This window comes from Scomber scombrus, chromosome 10, assembly GCF_963691925.1.
Source record: "Scomber scombrus chromosome 10, fScoSco1.1, whole genome shotgun sequence".
In the NCBI taxonomy this organism is placed as follows: Eukaryota; Metazoa; Chordata; class Actinopteri; order Scombriformes; family Scombridae; genus Scomber; species Scomber scombrus.
In genome coordinates, this window is record NC_084979.1 from 19,919,960 (window position 1) to 19,939,496 (window position 19,537).

A 19,537-nucleotide genomic window follows, 5' to 3' on the forward strand; every position below is an offset into this window, starting at 1 on the left:
TTTTGTTAATTTGTTGTCAACGTGAGGACAATGGGTAAAAGTAATAATCATAAATAAATAGATAGAAAAATGACTTAACAGAAGGTAGGCGATGAAATCAGGGTTTTTGTTTTGTTTTTTAAACTGTGTGTGCATATTTCGTATTGTTTATAAGTTGTATGGACTAGAAATACTTTCTAAATTCCTTCTCTAAAGGTTCAGACCATAGACTGAATATAAGAACGTTAGACGGGTGACACTTCCGCGTTTCGATTACGTTGACTAAACTACAATACCCATAAGCCTTTGCAACACCCGCGGAAGTCCTTTTCTTTCCTTCCGCCGTCGCCGAAGTCCCTTTTGGATTTACATCGGCGGGTGAGTCGACACAATCTATGTTAATCCAAGCATTTTAAGACATTATTTAACCATCCACATACGAATTATCAATAATAGTCGTTCAATCAATGTGTGGTTAACAAGATTGTCCATTTAATCACTTGATACCATCTTTAATGTATAATGGAGTGAGGTGCTGCTGCTAACGCTGCACTGTCCCGTTCAAGCGGGGGTTGTAGTGTTAAAGAAAGGCCTGCTGCTCAGTGGGCTCAATAAGTAAACATGATGAAATAAGATTAAATAGTCTTCAACATTTGACGTGTGTGAACTTTATATTTTTTGTACATTTTGAGGCGGAAAGCTTGACTACATCGACTTCACTGCAGGAGCTCACGTTAGCTAGCAGACGTCGGTCAACACGTTACGTTGAGGTTCAGTCCACAGTGAAGTAGAAACATACCTGGTTCAGTGATGGTTTTGTCAGTGAGAGCTAATATCTGTTAATGTGGTAGCGAGTCAACATAATAGCAAGGACTTCAAGGCTTGTAATGTTGCTGCCAATTCGTGTAGTTTGCTCACCTAGCAGTCAATGCTAAGTCCTGCTAAATGCTAAGCCCTGGTACCATGTAGCACGTTGTTAGTTGTTGTAGTGTGCTGCAACAGTAAAACTCGCACAAGGCGTGCCAACATGGTTGTAAACGTACTTTTTGTTGTGTGTCTCTGTCCTCAGTCACCATGGCAGCCCTCAGGCCCCTCACAAAGCCCAAGATTGTCAAAAAGAGAACCAAGAAGTTCATTCGCCACCAGTCTGACCGATATGTCAAGATTGCGGTAAGAGTCTGAGTGAATGCAGTCTGATTAGACAGCTTGTTTTACTTGAACTATATTAGAGATACCTGCACATGTATAATCAGGGTAACGTGTTTTTATGTCTCATAACAGAAAAACTGGCGTAAGCCCAGAGGTATTGACAACAGGGTCCGCAGGCGGTTCAAGGGCCAGATGCTGATGCCCAACATCGGTTATGGTAGCAACAAGAAGACCAAGTACATGCTGCCAACTGGCTTCAAGAAGTTCCTGGTGCACAATATCAAGGAGCTCGAGATCCTGATGATGAGTAACAAGTAAGTAATTAACCTCACAGACCATTATCGATGCACAGAGACTGAGATGTGCATCACCTTCAATAGAGGTGAACAGAGTTTTGATTGAGGTTTTAAAAGAAGTGAAAGACACGCAACGGCAGTGCTTCTCCATAAAATAAGTCCTGGTTAATGAGATAATCTTAATTACTGTGGCATACATCTAATGTACAATCAACCGTTCCTCTCAATTTTGTGGTAGTCCTATCTGAAGCTAAATGTATCCTTTTTTTGCTCTGCATATTGTTAATACAATGGGTTACTCAGTGCCACCTTATTTCTGTTAATTAAAATCTGTAAATTGGTTACTTTAAAATACATCTCAGATCATTTTTTGAACAAATAGAGCAGCAATTCTGAGCAACATTTTGTGTGTAAGCTGTTATTTAAATGTTTGATGGTTGCAGAAATTGCACCCATCAAACATTTAAATGAAACTTACAAGAACACATGCATTTCACAATTTGTAAAACTTGAATGGATTGATTGACTGTTAAACTTCTCAGCGAAATTGGTTAAAATTTAACTGGAACATTGTCTCTGGCAAGAGTTTTTGAGATGGTGTTTTTAAATTATCTGAATACCACAAGTTCCTTTCAGCTCAAGTATACTGAGATAATGAGAGGTTCAGTGACAGTGGCAGAGCTCAATACCTCAACTGATAATTGATAAATCTGTGGCTAAACACCATGAACTTGTGTATGCATGTAAGGAGAACCAATGAGTTGGTGGCATAATAAACTTCACCTAACATGTCAGAAACACATTAATGCAGAACTTCTATCATTGGTTCAGCTCTTTGCACAAGGTTCACCACCTAATAACACCACTTGTGATTGGAGGAGGGTCGACGTGGCTGCCAGCAACCAAACAGTAAAGAGTTGTTTGGACAGTTTATATTAGAACAATGCATACAAATAGTTTTTGCTTTTATAATTTTGTGTCCAAATATAAGTCATTCCTGACTCATTATTGACTGAACAGTGCACTGCAGGCCAGGGCAGTTTTTTAATGTCGCTACATACATCCGTTAGATATATTCTAAAAATAGTAATTAGAGTACTCTAATGTCATGTGACATCATCAACCCCAGAGAGTTAGAAGTCTCCAGGTACTTGGGTAGAAATGCATATGAAACTCACTGTCAACCCAGTGGGCATGGTTTCATTCATGTAGCGTTAATTTGCAGCTGTGAAAAGATTAAAATGCTGGTCAAATATCTGCCTCATGTTTCCAAGTAGTGTAGTGACACTGAATCAATCTGTGGCACAGATCATTTAGGAAGTTCCCATCCAGGAATCTCCTTTTTTGATATCCTTTTTGCATTCCGTGCACTTTAAACATCCAACATGTGGCGTTTAATGTGACACTCACAGGTTTCAGAGACAGTGTGTGTTTTCATCTTGTCAGTTTATTTATAAACCAGAACATCAACTATGAATAACAGAGGGCTTTTTAGTACTCTAAAAATCCCTCTGTTATTCATAGGCAGAAACTACTTTTACTTAGTTTTGATGCAGATGTCTGAGTTAAACACGAGGTGAGCACAGCTGAAATCTGTAACCTGTTGATGTTGCATTTGCATCATCCTGATAATTTTTGCTAATCTAATCATAGATTGATCCCTAATTTCATTTTCTTAATCTCAGAAATAATTCAGTCTGAATTTAGACGTTAAAAATAAGATTCTCCAATGTCCAACTAGTTTCAGAGAGGGAGTTGAAGGAATCCGCTTGTAGGTAAATGCTGAAAGAACTTAAACAGATTTGGAGAAATAGTGCATGTTTGGCAGTGGGTGCAAGAATAGGGACAGAGTACTTGATTCAGAAGCTATAAAACTTTTCAACCTGAGCAATGATATTATCAGCTTCATAACAGGCTCTGCAACAACTTATCTTGCAACCCTGCCCATGCTCTGTACTGTCACAACACAGCGAGTGACTGCATTATGTACTGATCTTAGCTTTTGAGATATATATTGACTTAATTTCCATTGAGATGTTTGATTCCCCCCCCCCCCCCCCTTACTAATTGAAAGCTGCATCTATCTGCCATTGAGCCACCAGTTACTGTTATTGCACTTAAACGAATGGAGATGGCAGTTAGGACAATGAGGTTGTGTTTTACCATTGGATGCAGAATATCATGCAAAATCTAATCAGCTCAAGATAAAGAAAAGCCAATTATAAGCTGAAATCCTGCTCATCAAGCTTCATTGTGAACTGTTTTCAGTGATTAAACTGTCAATGGATCTATTTAATTTTAGATTTGGTGCAAGTGATTTTAACTTGATACATTTTCTGTTTTTTTTTTTATCAAAGCAGTCTGTGCAGAATCAATAGTTCAGAGAACTAGTTTTGTATAAAACTAATCTGCCCTTTTTTCAATCAGTCTTTTGAGTGAGGAGGTTCAATAAATTTGGTCATTAGATAACTTATTTTAAAAGGGCATTATTTCTCTGATAGCATAAATGGATGGAACATTTTCTATCTCCAAAAGCTCTTCTGTCTGTAGTTTCTTAGATCACCCTTTCTGTCATTGATTGAATGGGTTAGGTTGGGTGCTCAGTCTTTTAGATTTTAGGTATGTTTTTACTTTCAATGTCATGACTTCCCCCACTGCAATCTTTTTATAAATACTAAAAACTCAGTGTGGCTTGAAAAATTGTCATTATGCATGATTGTTCCTGTACTGCATATTTAAATATTAAAATATGCACAATTATTCTTTCTATAATCCAGGAGTGATTTGTCTCAAATTAAAATTCCTGCCACTGCTACATGAAATTAAACAAAATAGATTTTGTTACATGAAACCAAAGCTGCTGCAATACTAAAGCTAATTTTACAACGTGTTTGCATACTTACTAAATTAGTCTAAGTAGCAATAATCTAATTTGTTTGGCATGATTTAATATAACAAGTGTGGGTTTATTTTGGATCCTGGTGCTCTTGCCCTGAATGGTAAATTTACATTTTTACAGTTGTTAAATACTTTGGAATCTAAACCTCAACACAATTGCAGCCCCATCTGTCACTCTGACCATGTTTCATTTAAAAATGTCTGGTCATTAATCTAACACCCTCTGTCTCTCTCTGTAGGACTCACTGCGCTGAAATTGCCCACAACGTCTCCTCCAAGAACAGGAAGCTGATTGTGGAGAGGGCAGCTCAGCTGGCCATCAAGATCACCAACCCCAACGCCAGGCTCAGGAGCGAGGAGAACGAATAAACTGATTATTCAAAATAAAAAATTTTCAAAAGGAAATCTGACTAATGGCTCATTTTTATGCACTTATAATTGAAGCATTCTTACAAATGTCTGGAAAATCTTAAAATGTGTTAAAGATGATTTCATTAAATTTTAAAAGACTTGAAATGATTCTAGAAAAAAGCCACTTCTGGTTTTAGATTTAGACATGAGTAAGTTTGAGGCGCAAAAACATGAAATTATTCTTGGCTATTGTGAAATTCAAGGGAAGATTGTCTTAAGGACCCAATTACGGATTTAAAAAATGCCAGACACGTTTGACTTTCCTCCAAACAGAATTTCCCATACTGAGTACCAAGGGCATTGTTTTTATGTGAGGATCAAAACAAATTAAATTCTGACTCATACAAATTGGTATGGTAACTGACTAGAGGAAAACTTCATTTTAAAATGTGAACAGGTGTTGGAGTGACCAGGGAGTTAAACATGGGTGGGCTAATTGGGACACAATACTCAGCTATTTTTATATCGCTGGCATCAAAACAGTAAAGGAAGGCTCCCACACGTGTTGGCGTCTACTGCGATGGCTACAGAGCTGGTTGTGTTCTCCCTCGGGTAAATGGGGCTATTCCTCACTTCTTCCAGACGACTGAATACTGGAGCAGAACAAAAGCAGCAAGACGCCTGAAGAAGAGTGATGACCCGTATCCTAAATGGATGAGGCCACACAACTTTGTATAAACAGTTTTCCTTCCAAGATGTGATCTGGGGTAGCTTTGAAAGAGGACATGCTTTCACGCTTTGTAAGGCTTTTTGCTGTCAAAGAACATCCTGAACTCAATTCTTAGTTTTTATTTTAAATCAACTTTTGATCTTTTTGGGAAATCACTTCAAGAGCTGACCAAAAACACCATTAAACACATTTTAAAGTATTCAAACAGTAAAAATAATTTGTGTTGGGTGTTAATTATAACATTCAAAGTTTCGAATAGTCACACTCCAAGTGGACACATTTAAAAAAAAAACCAAAAAAAACAATCAACAGATAAATGATGGATAATCATTGAGTTACTCTGTGATGAGTCTCCATGAGTGCATGAAAGCTCAATGTGGAAGTTTTGGACACTGAACATTAGCATTAAAAGATAATGCAGGCAATTTTAAAAATGTTTTTTTCTTGCCAGCATGTGCAAATCAAACCAACTATAAACTGATTACGTGTATTTTGTGTGTGTCCAGTGTGTAACCAGCTTTTTGTGCTGCACTTAAGAACTTTAGGTAAGGTAAAGACAAGAGTCTAGATATATTTGGCTTTGGATAAACACACATTACTTAGTAAGTAGGATCAATTCATTGGTTTGATGTGTGCATGAGATTTGTTGATAAAAAATCCTCAGCCTTGTCCTTTAACTTAGGGCTCTTGTAAGAGGCAGTTAAATACAGTCAAAATTGATGCAGCAGAGGCAAAGATATCCTAACTTTTAAGTGCCTTGTATGGATCTGGATTCTACACTTCAATGAAACTTCATAACATTTTTGTTTAAACCTTCCCTGGTTGGTAGATTTCCATGTGTTTTGAATTCCTTACACCAAGTTCACAACAAAGACTTTCTGTTACAGATTTGATTATATATATATATATATATATAACTGGAATCTATCAAATATATAAATATATATAAATACATAAACTGGAATCTATCAAATATATACATATATATATATATATATGTATATATTTGATAGATTCCAGTTTGTAAAGTGTTTACGGCAACTTCCAGAAGTACTGGAAAATGTAGCAGATAGAAACGCCTCATCCAATGCCTCAACCAGTTATTCATGGTGGTTAAGCCCAAATGTAATGGATTTAGTGTTGTTTTATGTTGTCTTTCACATCAATACCATTAATTACATATAATATAACCTAGATGACATCATCAGGGGTTTTTTCTTAGACTGAGAGCTCCCTTAAGATCCAAAGAGGAAATTACACAACTGTTTTCATCAGCTGATCATTAGTAACTATGACTAGTAAACTGACCTTAATACATAATATTGGTGAAATCTCCCTATAAATATCAAACTGTAAAAGATTAGACTAGGAACTAAGAACCTAGAAGTGTTCATTGTGAGTCCTTGACAACTCTGAAGCCAGGTCAGTCTCCACCAAGGGTACCAGCATGTTTAGATAAATCGTCAACTGACACGCTTATGTAATAACTTGTTATATCAATAGATAAGACAGATTGTTATCAACAGTCATTGCCTTAAAATGGTCAGCTCAGATTGTATATTGTTTTGCAATGTTAAGAGGTGGCTCCCTGCAGAGAAAGTTTCCATTGCATTCTGGCAGACAAGCTGTGCCCCACAGCCCTGAGCCCTCTGCCATCTGTTCCCGTAAAACTGACATTGCCAGAGATGTAAAAACATAACATTTATTTAGCCAGTCAGCTTGTGGCTGTTTGGATGTGGAAGTGAGTTACCCAGGATGGTTGGAAAGAAACACGCACAGCGTTGGATCTGAGTATTTCCCCTTTTTAAAAAAAAACCTGCACCTGCTTCTGGAGTGGCTTGGAAGAGTCACCTGAGAGGACTGGAAGTTCTCCAGAGAGGGAGGAGAACATGAGAACAGCGGGACAGGCAGAGACTGCAATGTCTAAGAGATGGTGACAGTGTCAGGAAGAGGACAGAATCCATTTTTTTCTTGTTGCTGGTCAGAAAATGAACATGTCAGCAAGGGTTGTATTCGGAAAGGCTCGCCTCACTCCCAAACAGCTCTCCTTCGCTTTTCCTCAGACAGATTCACTGAGGAAAGGCAGCCGGTCTGCAGGAGGAAAGAGGAGGATGTTCTCTTTTTCTCTCAGATGTCGACTGGGCATCATCAAAGGGAGAAGCAAAGGTAAAGCCTACAGGAAATATATGTCATATATTCAGTTCAGTTTACATCTTCAATATTGTAAAACAAGATATGTGAGACTTGGAGGTTGTACTTATTTGCCAGTTTATGCAGAGTTGTAAGTGTATAAAGCAGTTTAGACTCTAACAAGTTTATCTGTAAGTCATTTCCCTCACAGTCACCAAATTGTGTACGTAGTGCCTTTTAAAATGTAATGTGATGTAAATGTAAAAATGTTTTTATGTCTATAGCAGGCCTGCAAAAATTGAGCATTTTCCCGACTAAAATCATAGCTTTTGACCGACCTTAAAGGTGAACACTAACACATGACTGACACATGCTTTTCCTCTGGCTCTTTTTTTAATGTCACACACTGATCTGTGCTGGCTGACAAGTGAATTAGTCATTGTGCTTTTCATATCTTCACTTGCAACTGAGTCTGATCACCATAAGATGGCAGTGTGGTCAGTTTGATCAATGAGCCGGTTGAGATTTGGGCTCTCCTACTTAAAACGGCTAAATTTTGTTTGTGTAAAAAGAAAAATGTTGACTATTTTTAATAGGATTATAATGTTGGAGTCATATACAAACCATTACTAAACACTAATATCCTCTTGAGTCCTCTAGTTCTTGAGTTTCTCTACTTTTCTTTGTTTCCTCTTTTACTTGAGGATTTAGCATTCCCAGCCTCTTTTTATACCAAATCATGTTTTATTAATTTAATTATTTCATTATCACTCACTCTAGATTAATAACGTTGATATCTGGTCTTAAGGAAATGCAAAAGTGACTTCCTTTTTTTTTTACTACACTCAAATGTTTGCCACCCTGTTCCCAGAGGTTTTTATCAGTCCAGCACACTGCTCCGTCACCCGATTTATTCTGTTGGAAATTAATTAGTCTCGCTCTGAAAGACTATACTCGCTCACATTGTAAAAGGGGTATTAAGGACAAAAGTCTCGGAGGAAATTATCTACACCAAAGAGTATTGTGTCCACTGGAACAGCTTACTAATTAGGCACCACGCAACAGCGAGCAAAAGCTGTTTGTTTGTAGTCACCACACATCTGTAAAATAGTCAGCTGTAGAATGAATTTCTGAAGGAGCTGTTGGGTGTTGTGTTATGGTGTGGTTGTGTGTCTTCTCCCTGCTGTTTCCATTCCTCCAAAGTGTCAGTGATGACAACAATTTGTCCGCAGTGACCAAAACAAGAGGTGGAATAGGTTCAGAGGGGCCTGCCATTGAGGGTGGTATATGTTGGAGGTGGTGGGGGTCAAGAAGTGGCAGGCGTCGAGGATTATGTGTACATGACAAATGGTCAGACAGGTGTGTCGATGGTTCAGGCAGCAGAGCCTTTAGTCTGTCTGTGTTTGGGTGGAGGAACCTCAGTGGGCCTGAGATTAGCACAGGGTAAATTTGAGATGTCAGACTTTAGAACAAAGGCATTTCATTTTCTATAACTCATTCATTTATGATTGCAATCTGATGAAGTAAAATCTGTCAGCACAGCCCTGCACTCGACAACTGCACGGCGTCTTTATGAATAACATTTCAACTGCTAGACAGCTTCTCACACAGGCAGCTGCTCTGCACAGGAATTTTGCGTATGCATTTATCACTATGTGCTTGTGTGTGTGTGTGTGAGAGAGAGAGAGAGAGAGAGAGAGAGAGAGAGAGAGAGAGAGAGAGAGAGAGAGAGAGAGAGAGAGAGAGAGAGAGAGAGAGAGAGAGAGAGAGAGAGAGAGAGAGAGAGAAGAGAAAGAAAGAGATAATTGTCTAGATACAAGCTCTGTAAAATTGGTGCAGCTTTTATGTGAGAAAACGTGACTGCTTGTATCCTGACACTGTGCCGGGCTGAGTCTGACAATGAATGTGCAGGTGGTGTTAATTGTGCAGAGAGTTGAGTGTGTGGTGAGTGTGTGTGTGTGTGTGTGTGTGTGTGTGTGTGTGTGTGTGTGTGTGTGTGTGTGTGTGTGTGTGTATGTGTGTGTGTGTGTGTGTGTGTGTGTGTGTGTGTGTGTGTGTGTGTGTGTGTGTGTGTGTGTGTGTATGCAGTTTTGTCGTGTCTAATCTCTGTATGTGGGTGGGTGGGTTTGAGGATGTGCATATGAAGGGTGTTTGACTGGGTTGGAAATGGGTAAGGAGTGTGTATGTGTGTGTAGGGGGAGGGAGTGACTATCGTGTGTGCCTGCCTCACTGAACCCCTCTGGCAGAGAGAGAGAGAGAGAGAGAGAGAGAGAGCGCAAACACACTCACTTTAGATCTGTATGAGACAGAAGGGTTATGTGTGAGCTCATGTGAGTGTATGAAAAAGGGAATGATAAATGCTCTGGAAAAGGACGAACGATTAGTAGGAATAGCTCAAAAAATGGACCCACAGCAAGATGACAAGAAAAGGACATGAACACATTATTTTCCTGCTTTGGATTTTATAGAAAAACAGAGCTTAGTAGATTCACATTTTAAAGAAGAAGCTTCTTTTTTTGTCTACAAGTTTAAATAGAAGGGACTGTCTGAGGATCAGCCCTCTGAAGCTCAAGACTTCACTGGGTTATACAAACAGGGACAAAAGGTTAAGGGAATGCTGGAGTTAGGGCAGAAAGGAATGGAGAAATGAAGATGGTGTTACTGTTTCAACTGAGTGGGTGAGACTCTTTTCCTCAGGTGGAACCTCAGCTCTCTGCCCTATACTAAAAGATCAGCAAGGTTACTTCGCGGGGGTGGCTACGCTGACTAAACTACAGCCATGCTGTGTGGTCTGAGAAGAGATAACAAGAACAGCATTGGTAAGAACACCACACTTTGATCTTTACTACACAGAGTCACCGTTGTCAGCCTGTGTGTTGTAGCAGAGGATTGGAGGCATGAGGGGGGTCAGGGATCACCTGGATCATTTACTAACCTATAAATAGATGCTTTTGTCTTGCATAGTTCATCTAGATGGGAAGTCTCTTCAATGTCCCTTGTGATTGTGATCATCATCCAATTATCCTGAATGCATATGAATGTGTGGTCGTTGCAGTGCATGCATTATGGCAGTGATGGATTGCAAAAGATTTCAGTGTCAGTGGACTCTGCCACCAGGCCTGCATACCACACTGCCATGTGTAATTGGGGCAGATATAGCAACATAAACTGGGTCTGGCAGGCCCCAGTTTATAAATAAAGTTTTCCATCTGAAAATAGCATTATGATTGCATTGCCATTGTCAGTGCTGCCCCCGTATTTAACCTACATTCTGACTGGTAATGGGAGGGATGGCATACAGCGCCCTGAATTAAATAAGGAGTTAATTAACTCACCACATATTTATGCAGGAGCATATCATTTTATTTTAGTCATTGTGATGCTCCAAGATGCTTTAGATGCAACTCCTCTGGCATCCTTGAGTCAACAACAGACTACCAACAGAGCTGAGGTTGTTTTGTTTTTGTTTTTTTCAATAGTTGCCTCATTGTTGGGGCTGTTTATTAATCAGCTTCATCCTGATCCTAATTCTGGCCATTAGGTTGAGTAATTTTGTTGAGTTATTTTAAGCTGGAGGAGGATGACTGGGGGATGGTTTGATGGTACAGTAGCTGTCTGTCACGTGCAGCGCATTGGGGTCTGTGTAACCCTGAGCTAATGTTGCCTTTTGACTGCAATGACAGCTGCTGGACTGTCAGGGCCCTCAGGAGCCCGCGTGGTCACAAGGCTTTTGCCCAACCTAATGTGTTTCTGATGTGTCACTCACTTTGTGTATGTGTATTTTCACCTCAGGGCTACTGAACAAGATATTTGTGCAAGGATGTGTATGAAATAGTGTGAAATATCACATTATGCAAATATATATGTTCTGTGCATCACCGTAATATGTAAAGCCACTATAGCTATTTCTGTGGTTCAAGTCTGACTCATGTAGCTGTGTGCACAAGGAGGCTGAGTTTTCTTCTTTATTTCTAGTATCCAGGGCCTGCCTAAAGGTTTCAGGTCAGAGAAGGATTGACAAAGGATCCATGCCTCTCAGCTGTCTAAAGGCTACATCTTCAGTTGGGCAGATGTGGAAACTTGATGAGAAGGCAGTGGGTTTGATGCCCTCCGAGCACACGCTTCCTCCAGTTCAGTCATCACAAATCAACACAGATAAAAGAAAAAGACATGTCAGAGTAACTGAAATGTCATTTTTCTTGTCATCTTGATATACTCTCAGGCCTGGGATGTTAATTCGTGCATGATGACAGAACTAATTTCTGACCTGTGGAGCACGTGGAAGTAGATCCTGCTTTAGTTGACCTTTATTGGTTTACAGCTTACAGTTTATGACTAAAGGGTGTTAGAAAGGAAGGTTTTAACCCGTGTGTGTACAGCATCAAAGCAGTCGTCGAAGACTTTAGATTCTGATGACTTAAATTTGATGCCTGTAGCGTGAGGCACTAACATGCTCCCTCCCCTCTTAAAAAGAGGACTTGGCACAGCTCTTCTTTAAGTTTGTAAGATGATGTTCCGTCACTGTGCCGGACAGCTGAAAAGGTAATCCGTGGTGGACAGGATTAAATAAGTATCAAGTCAGTTTCCTCATGGCTGTGACTGCTGACATGCCTGTGTGACTGTATTCAGGTTCAGATGGCCGGCAGTGGCTCTGCTAATCTAAGGCCATCCCAGTGCTGTGTCAGAAATGGGTGTCGGAAGGGGGGGGGAAAATATTTTCCCTGCAGAGCAGATTGAACATTCCCTAGCTCTCTATAGCAGCTGCTGTAAATGACATGAAAATGATGATTTTCTCTCCATGCCCAAACAGTCCATTAACCGCATGCTGTTCCTTCAGGAAAATTCCCATGCTTTAGTGGTTGCATACATCAAGCTCACCACAAATGTATTCTTGTGTTAAATTAATGGCTTTCAAGGGTCTTTGCTGCAGACGGAGAGGAGCTATTTTAAACTCTTGACCCTTTTATAGCGTTGTCGTGGAAACAAAGTGTGTGACCTTCGGGGTTCCTGAGACCAGGCTTATCACTCTGTTTCAGTTAGCTAATGCCGGGCGGATGTGGCTGTTGGCTCAGTGCGGTTTCTCTCCCAGAGCTCCCACATTACCCAAGGTGCAGTTCAAAGCATTAAAGTGTGGGCAGCTGTCATGATGTGCAATGGATGGTCGTGTTCACTTAGCAATCTGCTGCGGAGAGTCCCTACATATCACAATGCTTCCTAACAGCACCTCCATACATCCCTGCTGTCTCCTCAGATGAAGGACCATACTCAAAGGGGAGCAAGGAGTCTGGGTCAACTGACCAGTCACATTCCTCCCAGAGGCGCAGCCTTTCAGGTACAATACAATCAAACATGACTTTACGTCATTTTGTTTTCTGTCTTCTATCTGATTCGAGCTATCGCACCCAATTCACCTGTATCCCCCAATTGAAGAAGAGTCATGCCATCTTTGACAGAGACACAGATTTTTGGTTGTATGTATGTTCACTGGTGAGTCTTCTGTGTGTTGCTTGATGCTACACTGTTTTGAATGCTTAGATAAGGTGGAAAAAATGCTTATGTGGCATACCTGTCATTGGTACTAAACTGCACTTGGTAGACTTCACGTAGAGTAATGTAACAGCACAGCACATTGTGGATCACAAGACAGAATGAGTCCTCTGATGGCGCTATATAGCCACATATCCATTAGAGTTAAGGTCAAACTCATTTTCATTCACTTATGAATACATCTGGATTTCAATTTAATTTTCAATTAGTTTCTTTTTTTATTCATGCATTGAATTTCTTTCCATTGTCTGTACTGAGTTTGATACTAACAAAACAGACTCTTATCTTCTTCCTCCTCCTTCTGAACCTGCCACAAATATTCATTCAGAATGAGAGATTTAAAGGAACAAAGGAAAGACGGGAAAGTGAGAAAATAAAATATGTGGTCGTGCGTCAGAAAGCATTACAGTGAGAGAAAGATGGAGAGAAAAGAGTCTTTCGTTGCCTCTCAGACAGGGCGATTCTTTCAAGCAGATGTTAATGCTGACTGTGGATCTGTGCCCGTATATGTTTCTGTCAGCAGAGGAGTACAGAGGAGTGACCACAGTGGACCTGATGAAAAGAGAAGGCAGTAGCCTCGGCCTTACCATCTCCGGAGGGTCTGATAAGGATGGCAAGCCCAGAGTGTCAAACCTACGGCCAGGTGGGCTAGCTGCCAGGTGAGATCTGTGCTCTGTGATGCGGTTAAAACCTGGCAACCACACCAAGCTGTCCACACTAGTTATTCTGCTTCCACAAACGTCCACATGTAGCTCGCCCTAATTGCAGCACTGTAGGTGTTATGTTGGATCAGCTTGATGCCAACCCTCAGAGTTGGAAGTGAAGCCCCCAAGAAACAATGTAGTAAATGTTGAAATCTTGATAATTCCATATTTTTCTATATTTTCAGAATTTTTAAAGATCTACTTTAGAAATCTTTAGAGACCTATAAAAATACACCGCTTTAACCAATAACTTGTGTCTAATCCCACCCAAAAAAAACCTCAATTACCTCATTAAAATCCTTAATGACATTGACTCCTTCTACCTCACTGACTTCATCTCATTGAAAAATACAGAATATATTTCAGTCAGGAGCCCGCTTGTTATAGATTAAACCATTTATTGTGACAAATGGAAATACAGTTTTGCTCCACTCTAAGATGCACCCTGGATTAGCCAGCAGCATGCTGAGCTTAAAAGAGGGAGTGCAATGCAAAACGCTGATGCAGAGTGGGCCGAAAGCAAGACATGAATTTCAGATTGACCCTTGAGCCATGATGGGACCCTGAACTAGAAAGGTGGAGGCTGCGGTGGTGGAGGCAAGCTTTGCCAGCAGCGGCAGCGTGAGCAACGGTGTAGCAAGATCAGTGTAGGTGGGAGTCATATGGGATCGCCTTGTTGTGATAATGGCTGTGATTGGTGTGTGACTGATAAGGTATGCTGATTCAATCAGCGGCTGTCAGCTGATTACAGCTGGGGCGTATGACTTCTGTGTCTTGCATGAACTAATGCGTTGCTTCGTTTCAATGCACTAAATTTTAGCTGTTGGACACAAGACTTAATTTAAAAGACCACTCTCAGTGTATGCACGTTGAAGTAGAGCTACAATGATTGGTTAATTAATCAATTAGTCAATCGACAGAAAAATAATCAGCACACACCTTTAATGTAAAGATGCCAAACATTCCCCAACTCCAGTCAGTCATTGCTGAGGATTTTCTGCTTTTATTAGTCGTACTGTATGTGATTGTGAATTCAATATTAACCCTAACCCTAACCCTAACCCTAACCCCAAAACAAGCACCTTTGAGAGGATCAACTTGTCTTTTAGGAAACTGTGACAGACATTTTTCACCGTTCTGGCCTTAACCATTATTCTAGAAAGTAAGTCGCAGCCTCTGAACGCTTCCAGTTTCCACATCACACTTGTTTTAGTTGCATACTCGACCATGATTACCTCAACACTAATTGTGATGTTACAAATAATGCTTGAAGGTACATGCCTTAAACTCACATTTTAGATAAGCAATGAGAAACTTTCCATTTTTAATGGATGAATGTGAAAATAGCCTTCTCGTGTCAAACTCTGCACATACATCATTCAGTGAAGCTCAAATATCCAACCGAAAGAACAATAAGCAAAACATATGTTAGAGTGGGATTTTAATTCACTGTATTATGTAGTAGTAATTATTCAATATAACTTTATTCAATTAAACTTATTTTTCTCAATTTCGACAACATTAAACTAATTTTCCCCAACATCAACCACATGAAAGGAAAATGTAGCGGAAGATTCACGTTTCATGATGATTAAGAAGCGTGTGACTGAAGCTCCTCTCTCTCTCTCTCTCTCTCTCTCTCTCTCTCTCTCTCTCTCTCTCTCTCTCTCTCTCTCTCTCTCTCTCTCTCTCTCTCTCCCACACACACACACACACACACACACATACACATACACAGTATATAAACACACACACACACACACAGACTTTGTACGAATGACACAGCCCCTCTGAAAATGTCTTGGCCAAATATGCCATTGCTTGTCAAGTCCTGGGAGGTTTATAGACAGACACAGTGCTAATTCTTCCAAGCAGCTTGTCTTCCCACAGCTGAGTTCATGCTTGTGTGGAAGTGCTAGCTAATTTACTGGGTGGAGAGACACGCAGGCAGACAGGAGAGAGACTGGCAGTGACAATGTGTGATAAGAGCGGACCGGATGACAGGCCGGTCGACTCTGCTGGTTAAGATGTCTCTCTGTCTGCTGTCAGGGCTGACTGGCAGTAGCCCAAAGGTGCGAGGGCCAAGCAGGGCAGAACATCTATTTAATTAATTAGCCCTCCAATGAGCAGCACGTTGACTCAGAATGTCATATGTCAGGCACCATGTACAATCATCACTGTCAGTGTCTGAAGAGGAGACGCTTTCAGCCATCCCACCCCAGCATCTGCTCTCCCCTCCACACAGCTGGCTCTGTATGTTAGTCTACACACTGCAAGGGGATTTCTAATCAAATCACCATTACTGTCTGCACACATATTAATACAACAAACCTGATATTCTCATTAGACGGCACGTGCTGTGTTACTGCATCAGTTTTAATTCCGCCTCAATTACTCCATCATTAGATGAAATGATGGTCTTGGTTTTGATGGTCTGTCTGTCACTTCCCACAGGAGTGACCAGCTGAATGTAGGAGACTACATCAAGTCAGTGAATGGCATCAACTTGTCAAAGCTTCGCCACGATGAGATTATCAGCTTGCTGAAGAACATTGGGGAGAGAGTTGTGCTGGAGGTGGAGTACGAGCTGCCTCCGTTCGGTAAGTGAAGTATTCTGCCTGCCATGTCTCTAATTGACAATCTTCATCACATAGAGGAAGCTTGTGTAGAAAATGTTGCGATATTTCGAAAAAGTGCTGTTATTAAAACAAATGCTTTGTATTATCAAGTAGGAAATATGTTAATAAATAGGCTTATTAGTTGAGGCTGCAAATCATAAAGAACCCGGCTGATGACCTGGAGATGTGGGACATCTGGAGGACTCACTGTCAGATTTTGACATCTGTTAATATTCTGCCTTAACAGTCTAACCAACCAGAGAAATCCATGTGTAGAAAATGCTTTAGGAAGAACACATGAAATACATTTGGTGTATTAACCATTTCCATAATCGTAGGACATAATTTAGTACATAACAAGTAGCATTTCTGTCTTTGTAAAGCAGGTCTGCTTTATATTTGAAACAATGGTTACAACCTAGACATATTAAAAAAAGGTCATATTTAGCCCAGGTTTAACCTTGAAATCTAGAAATCTTTCAAATTGCAAATCAATAAATGAATACTGGGATTCACTGTATTAGAATTGTATTTCTTTGATCAAGGCTGCAGAAACAGAGTTGGTCACTGGCGCTGCACTGTGGCTGCTTACTGCTCTTAAATCGTTAGCATGGGACAAAAGCAGGAGAAGAATTTCCAGTCTGGGATTAATAAAATGTATTTCCAGAAGGCTTTGCTCATTCTCATAATTCAACACTCAGTTGATACTAAAATTAAACTTTTTACAAAGCTTTTTGAAAGGACAACTCGACTGTAGCTTAATGAGATTTTAAGTAATAATTTTGTCATTTTTGATAACTTTTTTTTGTCCCTTAGTCCAGACCCCATCAGGAGTCATAACAAAAACCATAGAGGTGTGTTTACACAAGGAAGGAAACAGCTTTGGGTTTGTCATGAGAGGTAGGTGGATGGGAGTTTGATTGTTTGTTTTGTTTTTTTTAATCAATTAGCTTGAGCTTTTTTGCATTGATTTCATATCTGTGTTTTTGTCTTTTTAGGGGGCTTTCATGAGGACTGGCGCAGGTCTCGTCCTATGTTGGTGACCTACGTCAGGCCCGGGGGTCCAGCTGACAGGTGAGGACATGAATGGATGTGTGTGTGTCTCTGTGTCTGTGTGTGTATTCAATTGTAGCTATTTATGTGTCTTGTATGCTTTTTATGCCTTATTCATGCATGAATGAGTGTGTTAGCCTTTACAAATTATTGTATGTGTGCACGCATGCATGTTTCTATATTGTGTGGTTGTGTTTATTTACATGTATGACCTAATTGATATGTGTTTTACTAATTGCCTCATCTTTGTCCACAATGAAAATATTTATTATTTGCTTTTCTATTACCCATATGAAATCAAATATATCACAGTGATGCATCTCCATCATTTATAATCTGTGTTATTTTTATACACATATTATTATTATTTTTGCATTAGTCTGTGCTCAGGCCGCTGCATGAAATTTCTGCTACACATATAGTGTTTGTTATCTTCTGAGCAGAAAGGGCACTACTCATCCCCAGGCTAATGCAACATTGCATTTTTCCTCAAGAAAACTGAGAGCACCGAAACACTTGAGCAAACATAATTCACCATCAAAGACTTTACAGCCGTTTATCTCATTTATCCTTCATTTCACCTGGGAGGGAACCCTCATGCGGAACTGTTTAATGATTCACTGTGTAGGAACGCCTGTATGACCATCTTGTGCTGGTCGCCTGTGTGTTGTTTTATCTCTCCCTCTCATTCTGTGTTTCTCAAGAGAGGGCACTTTGAAGGCCAGCGACCGAGTATTGAGCATAGATGGGATGCCTTTAAACAGAGAGAAGCACGCTGACGCTCTGACCATGCTGATGCAGAGCGGCCAGGAAGCTCTGTTCCTGATTGAGTATGACGTCTCTGTCATGGGTGAGCACACACACACAGGGAATATGTGGAGGCATGGTAGGGCAGCGTTGCTCTGAGGGTAAATAATGTGGCCTATTGGCTGCGTGGAGGAGAGTGAGTGGCGGTGCTGGAGATGCCACCAGGGGAGTCACTCAGCCCCAAGAGCACACTTCAACAGGAAAAGGGTAGATGGCTGATAGTCTGTATTTTTTCATAATGTGTGTCTCTCTCTCCTCTCCTGAATCATGGCAGGTTAAATCCAAAAAAAAAAAAAAAGTGTATTACTTTTCTTTACTTTTCTAAGTCCTCGCGTAAGTTGTTGAGTGTTACTCAGGATTACTCACAAGAATTTTTTTTATCATGACCTAAATAAAACAAGGTTGGATTTGATCAGGAAACAGTGTGTCCCGAAGCCCTGGTGTTGCTTCACATTTTAGGGGAAAAGATGACAAATGATAAACTCTTCATCACTTTCAAAGGACTCCAATGATTAAGTCTTGCACATCCATAAAGTTGGAGGATTCACAGGAGACAAATTAAAAAAGTATGGTCAAAATGTAGTCATGTAGTCATGCCCCCTGTGGCTATTAAACTTTTACATGTAAGATTGGTGGCATGCTCCTTTAAGTGAACTGTTGATAGACCACAGTACAGTAAGAAGTACATATTTGTATTAATTAAAGTAGTTTTGGCAGTATAGTTTTAATCTTGCTTCTGTAGTTCAATTTGTCAGTTGAGTAACTAAGGTTAAAATGTTCTCAACTCATATGAAAGTGTTGCATTTTCATCTGCACCTGTCCCTAAGCTGTGAAAATGAATAATTGCTAACACACATCAGTCCGACTCTTAAGAATATAGAGTGAATCAAATCAAAATGTCCCCACCATCAGGTAAAAAAGTAGTGCAGGAATTGACTACATGACTAAAAGCCTGATTACAACCTAAATTTGGTCACGGTGACTAATTTTCAAGATCGCAAACTCTGCACCGGTCTGTGCAAATTAGGGCAGGTCACCAAGGACAGTTGGCACACATTTTCTTTCTGTGTGCAGGATTCAGAAGTCCTGACTGCTGACTGAACAAGTCAGAACAGTCAAAATTAGGGCTGCAACTAACCTCAATCATAGCTTAATCTGACAGTTTTTTTCTTGATTGATTGCCTTGTCTATAAAATGTTTTCTAAGAGTTCACAGATGTCTTCAAATGTGTTGTTTTGTTTGGTCAACAGTCCAAAATCAAAAACATATTTACTT

At 40.1% G+C, this 19,537-nt stretch overlaps 2 protein-coding genes across 2 annotated transcripts in view; both read left to right on the top strand.

Moving 5' to 3' along the window:
• The first annotated feature begins 215 nt into the window (after positions 1 to 215).
• rpl32 (ribosomal protein L32) lies at positions 216 to 4,727 on the top strand. The gene is made up of 4 exons (XM_062427376.1): positions 216 to 357; positions 1,049 to 1,149; positions 1,261 to 1,442; positions 4,562 to 4,727. The coding sequence occupies exons 2-4, from the start codon at positions 1,054 to 1,056 to the stop codon at positions 4,689 to 4,691; spliced, it is 408 nt and encodes a 135-aa protein (XP_062283360.1). The 5' UTR covers positions 216 to 357; positions 1,049 to 1,053; the 3' UTR covers positions 4,692 to 4,727.
• A 2,664-nt stretch (positions 4,728 to 7,391) lies between these two features.
• Positions 7,392 to 19,537, top strand: part of LOC133987589 (glutamate receptor-interacting protein 2-like) — a 28,920-nt gene continuing 16,774 nt past the window's right edge. The window contains exons 1-7 of the mRNA XM_062427004.1: positions 7,392 to 7,569; positions 12,785 to 12,865; positions 13,604 to 13,739; positions 16,239 to 16,384; positions 17,219 to 17,302; positions 17,401 to 17,476; positions 18,160 to 18,305. Of these exons, the coding sequence (XP_062282988.1) occupies positions 7,392 to 7,569; positions 12,785 to 12,865; positions 13,604 to 13,739; positions 16,239 to 16,384; positions 17,219 to 17,302; positions 17,401 to 17,476; positions 18,160 to 18,305 (847 nt within the window). The remainder of the gene's footprint in view (positions 7,570 to 12,784; positions 12,866 to 13,603; positions 13,740 to 16,238; positions 16,385 to 17,218; positions 17,303 to 17,400; positions 17,477 to 18,159; positions 18,306 to 19,537) is intronic.

What these genes read in the sequence shown, in the direction of transcription:
- rpl32 (XM_062427376.1), top strand. Translation starts at nt 1,054, where the DNA reads ATGGCAGCCCTCAGGCCCCTCACAAAGCCCAAGATTGTCAAAAAGAGA. An exon ending in ACCGATATGTCAAGATTGCG is followed by an intron (nt 1,150 to 1,260) that starts GTAAGAGTCTGA and finishes GTCTCATAACAG; the next exon opens with AAAAACTGGCGTAAGCCCAG. An exon ending in ATCCTGATGATGAGTAACAA is followed by an intron (nt 1,443 to 4,561) that starts GTAAGTAATTAA and finishes CTCTCTCTGTAG; the next exon opens with GACTCACTGCGCTGAAATTG.